The sequence below is a fragment of the Phalacrocorax carbo genome, chromosome Z (genome assembly GCF_963921805.1).
Source record: "Phalacrocorax carbo chromosome Z, bPhaCar2.1, whole genome shotgun sequence".
Taxonomy (NCBI): Eukaryota; Metazoa; Chordata; class Aves; order Suliformes; family Phalacrocoracidae; genus Phalacrocorax; species Phalacrocorax carbo.
This window is the reverse complement of record NC_087548.1, coordinates 84375111-84380826: the sequence shown is the minus strand read 5'-3', so window position 1 is coordinate 84380826 and position 5716 is coordinate 84375111. Positions and strand designations below refer to the sequence as shown.

Sequence of the window (5716 nt, the reverse complement as noted above, 5' to 3'; positions counted from 1 at the left end):
CCCGCCGCCGCCTCACGGAGAGTGGGGCAGCGGCAATCCCGTCCACCGATCCCCTTCCCGCCGCCGCCGCGGTGGGCTCCCCGTGGCGGAAGGGCCCGTCAACCCCCGCACCCCCGGCAGACTACAGCTCCCAGCGTCCTCGCGGCGGCGGGAGGCAGGAACCGCCGGTCCGACCCGGGGTGAAATGGCGGCGGAGCTGGGAGAGGTGGGTGGGGGAGCGTCCATGAGGCCGCTGAGGCTGGGTCTAGAGCGGCGGGGACGAGGGAGGGTGGTGGTTCGGTCCGTCGCGTCTCCTTCCCGCAGGGGTGGCCGGCGGGCCCGGCGGATGCCCCCGGCGCGCAGCCGGTTCCCCCACGGCCGTGCCTCGTGGGGTCCCGCCCGGCCGCCGCTCGGCCTGGGCAGCGGCGCGGAGCAGGCCGGCGCAGGGCTGCCCGGCTCGGGCTGACGCGGCGGCTTTTTGCGCTGTAGGTGAAAGTGGAGCTGGGGCTGGGAGCTGGCGGCCGCGGGGTGCGCTTGTGAGGATCACCGGGGCCCTGACCTCTGAGGAAGCAGATTTGTCGCCAGGAGCTGTCGAGCTAACGTAAGTTTGGCAGAATCTGTGGGTTTTTTAGGCTCCGAGGGAATACTTGAAATCCGCCCTCTTCCTTTGCCGTTTCATTACTAATTTCTCCCTACGTCCTTCGTTCACTCCTTGTCTTTTGCCATTCAGCTGCTAAGAGAATCACAGAATCATTAAGGTTGGAAAAGGCCTCTAAGATCATCAGATCCAACCACCAACCCAACACCCCCAGGCCTCCTAAACCATGGCCCTAATTGCCACGTCTGCACTGTTTTTGAACACCCACCCGCGGGATGGTGACACACCCCCCCGGGCAGCCTGTGCCAGGGCCTGACCACTTTTGCAGCAAAGAAGTTTTCCCTCATACCCAATATAAACCTCCCCTGACACAGCTTGGGGGCGTTCCCTCTCATCCCATCACTGGTGACTTGGGAGCAGAGACGAACCCCCCCTCACTCCAGGCAGCTGCAGAGAGCGAGAAGGGCTCCCCTCAGCCCCCCCTTCTCCAGGCTAAACCCCCCCAGCCCCCTCAGCCGCCCCACAGCACACTTGTGCTCCAGACCCTGCCCCAGCCCCGCTGCCCTTCTCTGGACATGTTCCAGCATCTCGAAGTCCTACAAAAGTCTAATGACCTAAAAAGGTCTTTTTGTTCTTTAGCTTGCCTCATTTTCAGTCTCTTCCAGTGCCTGCACCAGCAGTGTTGTTTCTCAGCCTCATCCACTTTAGGCAGTTCTGACAGTTGTGTTTCTAAACTTCATTTGAGGCAAAATATTTATGACACACCTCAAAATAGGGCATGATTATGTCAGGCTTCAAAAGCGTGAACACCTCCTTGGTGGGTCTTTAAATGCTTATTCTTTTTCACTGTACAGCTGTGGGAAGCAGGGTCTGCCGTAAGCGTGAGCGGAAGGAGGGGAGCACTGCGGACCACAAACAACCGGCTGGCAGAGGTGCTGCTCTAGAGAGCACACAACAAAAACGCTGATCCTTAGGAACCCCTTCAGCACAAGTGCAGTGCAGTAGGCCTCGTAAGCACAGCTCAGTGCTTAGTAATTCCTCTTCTAAAAGAAATTGTGTGCAGGGTGTCCTTCTAGGAGTCTATCTATGGTGACTGTCATATAACACATCTCCTCTCAGTTGAATTTGTCTTACACCTTAACCAAAAATTTTGTTTTAGGATAGCTATTTTGTGTCATGTAACTGTTTGGAGTATTGACTTAATCCTGTGTTGGAGCTAAACGTAAGTAACTAACTTTAACTGTATTATTTGTTTCAGCAGTTTTTAGTGCTGTGTGCGTTTTGGCATCTTGCACTACATTTCTGTGTTTAAAACGCTCTCTGTGCAATTACATGAGGATATAAACAATGTTTTAAGTTCATTGTATCTTTTTATAAGAACTGATTATGTGTCCTTTTTACTTAGTAGCCACAATGTCAAATAAGGAGGTGAAGGCAGCATTAAAGAGTGCTAGAGATGCAATACGAAATAAAGAATATAAGGAAGCCTTAAAACATTGCAAGGTAATTAATTTTTTACTTGAAAGTAAATATTTTTTGCACATTTTGTTTGCTGTTCCCATGCCCCTACAGCTGCATAGTAACAGTGTGGAGGACCTTATTGACATAATAGTTGAGACTGATTTTCAGGTGTAACTTCACTGATTGTTCAGTTAGTTGTCCACAGGTACACCTTTATTCCCCTTTGTCATGGTTTAGCCCCAGTCAGCGACCAAGCACCACGCAGCTGCTCGCTCACTCCCCCCTGGTGGGACGGGGGAGAGGATCGGAAGAGTAAAAGTGAGGCAACTCATGGTTTGAGATAAAGACAGTTTAATAGGTAAAGCAAAAGCTGCGTGCGGAAGCAAAGCAAAACTAGGCATTCATTCACTGCTTCCCATGGGCAGTGCTCAGCCATATCCAGGAGAGCAGGGCTCCATCACACGTAATGGTTACTTGGGAAGACAAACGCCATCGCTCCAAACGTCCCTCCCTTCCTTCTTCTTCCCCAGCTTTATATACTGAGCATGACGTCATATGGTATGGAATATCCCGTTGGTCAGTTTGGGTCAGCTGTCCCGGCTGTGTCCCCTCCCAGCTTCTTGTGCACCTGGCAGAGCACGGGGAGCTGAAAAAGTCCTTGACCAGCGTAAGCACTACTTCGCAACGGCCAAAACATCTCCGCGTTATCACCACTGTTCCCAGCACAAATCCAAAACACAGCCCCGTACTAGCTACTATGAGAAATTTAACTCTATCCCAGCTGAATCCAGGACACCCTTTCCTTTGGCTGTTGATTATATGTGGTGATAAGGCTATTAATACTATAATGATAGTGATAAAATCCATTTCTTATCCAGACCTTGATAGGAGTGCTTTAATTGCTGAGCTACAGATATGGTTACTGGCAGCACATTTCAGATATGAAGTATTATCTGGCATAAAAAGATGACGTTACTAATCTTAGCCTTTTCCTAAAAATAAGTTAACTTCTAATATTGCCATACAGAATAAATCACCAAATTGTGATGATGAAACTCAATACATGGATGCATTTCATTCATCATTTTCACTGAAAATTGTCTACATCTAGGCAGTCTTGAAGCAAGAAAAAAATAACTACAATGCTTGGGTATTTATTGGCCTGGCAGCTGCTGAGTTAGAGCAGCCTGATCAAGCCAAAGGAGCATATAAGAAGGCAATTGAACTTGAACCAAACCAGTTACTGGCATGGCAGGTACGTATATGTCCAGATTCACTTTTTCTTTCTCTGAAAGGTGTCACTATGGAGTTAAATAGGGGAGCAAAGCAGAGTTGAGACTTGTCGTGCATTCTTGAGGTCCTTAGTTCCACCGAAGCTTCATATTTTTGTGTCCAAAGTAAAGCCGTGGGTGGCCACATGTCTACAGCAGGGTAAACTTTGGTTCCAGTATATTTAAGTTTGTATTTCTTGCATAGACCAGATTGCACTGAAATATGCAAGGGAGAATGTGAATTGAAACAGATGCAGTAAGTTTGTCCACACTTAGGAATTTCCATGCTTGTAGCTCAAGAAACATTTGACAATGCTTCTCTCGTAGGAGAGAAAATGTTTTGTCTAACTTATTTTAGTAACTTATTTTTTGAGCTTCTAGCATGAAGTGGATCATTACTGAATTTTGTTGTTACCTAAAAACAATAGTATAAATTTAAAGTAGCTGTGTGCTGGGTGGCGTGTGGATGAGAGCCTATAACAGTAAGTAGTTAAAACACAGTTGTGTTACTTGGAGACTTTGTGAGGCATAAGGTGGCATATTAGGTCTGCCTTCCAGACCGCAGTAATTGGTATTTTTCTAAGCTAGTAAGGTTCTGAGCATTTTCAATATAAATAGCTTTTTAAAGTGTCGCTGTTGGTGCCTGATTTCAAGGTATATTGAAATTGCCTCAGCTTTGCAGTCAGATTCTGGCTTTCTGTTATTATACAAGATGGTATGATGCCTGGGTATAGATCTTCTATCCTGTGGCTTCATGTGCTTTGTATATTGTCTATTATGCAGACAAGATAATCTAACATATATGGGTTTCAAATATTTAGTTAAGAAAGTGAAGAAAGCTTTTAATTTAAAATAAGTAGATTCATAAGGCTGTACAGAAGTACGAGGGTAGATTCTGCTTAGAGATTACGACATTAACACTTGACCCCACTGAAGGCAATGAAATAATTTTTGTAGACTGTTGTTGCAGCATTCTGATAACACATAACTGTTGACAATAAGTCTTACTTATTTTTTATCTTTCTTTTTAAAGGGATTAGCAAATTTATATGAGAAGTCCAACCAAACAGATGTCAAAGGAGACTTAGCAGATGTTTACCAAAAGCTCTTGGAACTCTATGAAAGGTGAAGAATGTTGAATACCATAATTCAGTCTAAGATTTCTGGTTCAGTGAGTGCTTGTTGCTGATACATAGGATAGTCTGCAAGTTTGGTTTTTGGTTGTTTTTTTTTTTAAAGCCTTGTCACATCAGTGGGTAAGCACTTGTTACTAAGGTTTTCTGTGCCTGTATAAGGTTTCTTGATCCTATCCTTTTGATCAGACAAAAACTCTCGGAATAATTGAACGTGAGGTTAGTAGTGTAGAGGATTCTAATGTCACCGTGTGTCCTCTGTCTAAACTCACTGCCTTGATGCATTTAGCTCTGACAGTTAATTGTCTGCATTGATAAGTAGGCTTGTTTATTTCTGCTTTTAAGATCACAGAATATATGTCATCTGATTCATATAGGTACAATTCTAAACAAACCTAACTCTCAGCTTTCACTGTAACTGACTGGAGTGTCAATTTGTTCCTTAATTTGAAAAATTGTTCAAGAAGAGTATAATCCCGTAACATTTTTTTTTTTTACTCAGTTACAACAGAAGTGAGTAAAACTTCTCAGGCAATCTGTAGTATTTATTCTGAATATTTGTTGGGCAACTGAACCTACTAATAAAATATTTGTCAGAGTTAGAAAAAAGTTATACTTGTTTTATGGAAAACTTAGCTTGTTTGTGTGGGATTTTCTTCCTCCTTTATAGTGGTGACAAGCAGAAATGGTGTGATGTATGTAACAAGCTTGTGGAGCTATATCATCAAGAAAAGAAGTACTTAGAGGTGAGTTGACTACTTTACTTTTCTGTTTTCTGATCAAACGGGAGTTTCTTGTTGGGACTAGTTACTTTACATCAAGGAATCCCCAATCTTTTGGGCCACATACCAAAGGTCCCCTTGTTTACCATGACCAGAAAGAACTGATTTTAACTATATTCCTTTCTTTTCCACTGCATAAGACTTGGGTGCAAGCCATTAAACTGTCAAAACTTGACAAAGAATACAGGCTGAAAGGGTGCAGGCAGCTTCGTTCTTCTGCTTTATTTGCAGAAGTCAGGCATGATCCCAAATGCACATTTATGTGCAGTATGTGTGAGTCAGGTGTCCTTTGCCTGGCTTGGCCAGTTCTAGGTATCTGAATAGTCCTTCACTGGTGTGGTGATCCTAGACTGTCCCTGATACTTCATGCCAGAGGGTGAGGTGGAATTTGTACACGACCTGAACACGATTGCCTGTGGCTCATGTAGTGTAATCCATGCAGAACAAGAAGGGTGTGCAGTGCTGCTCCAGGGCAACCCAAGCTTCAGCGCA

At 45.0% G+C, this 5716-nt stretch overlaps 1 protein-coding gene across 3 annotated transcripts in view; it reads left to right on the top strand.

Moving 5' to 3' along the window:
• Positions 1 to 86: 86 nt before the first annotated feature.
• The window catches only part of SKIC3 (SKI3 subunit of superkiller complex), a 54532-nt gene continuing 48902 nt past the window's right edge, over positions 87 to 5716 (top strand). For 2 of the 3 annotated variants that reach the window (XR_010370655.1, XM_064438668.1), the window contains exons 1-6: positions 87 to 205; positions 469 to 580; positions 1983 to 2080; positions 3150 to 3293; positions 4343 to 4434; positions 5113 to 5188. Coding sequence is in view for 2 of the 3 variants with exons in the window: in XM_064438668.1 (XP_064294738.1) it covers positions 1991 to 2080; positions 3150 to 3293; positions 4343 to 4434; positions 5113 to 5188 (402 nt within the window). In the remaining variant the exon portion in view is untranslated. The remainder of the gene's footprint in view (positions 206 to 468; positions 581 to 1982; positions 2081 to 3149; positions 3294 to 4342; positions 4435 to 5112; positions 5189 to 5716) is intronic. The other variant, XM_064438669.1, reaches the window with a different exon arrangement.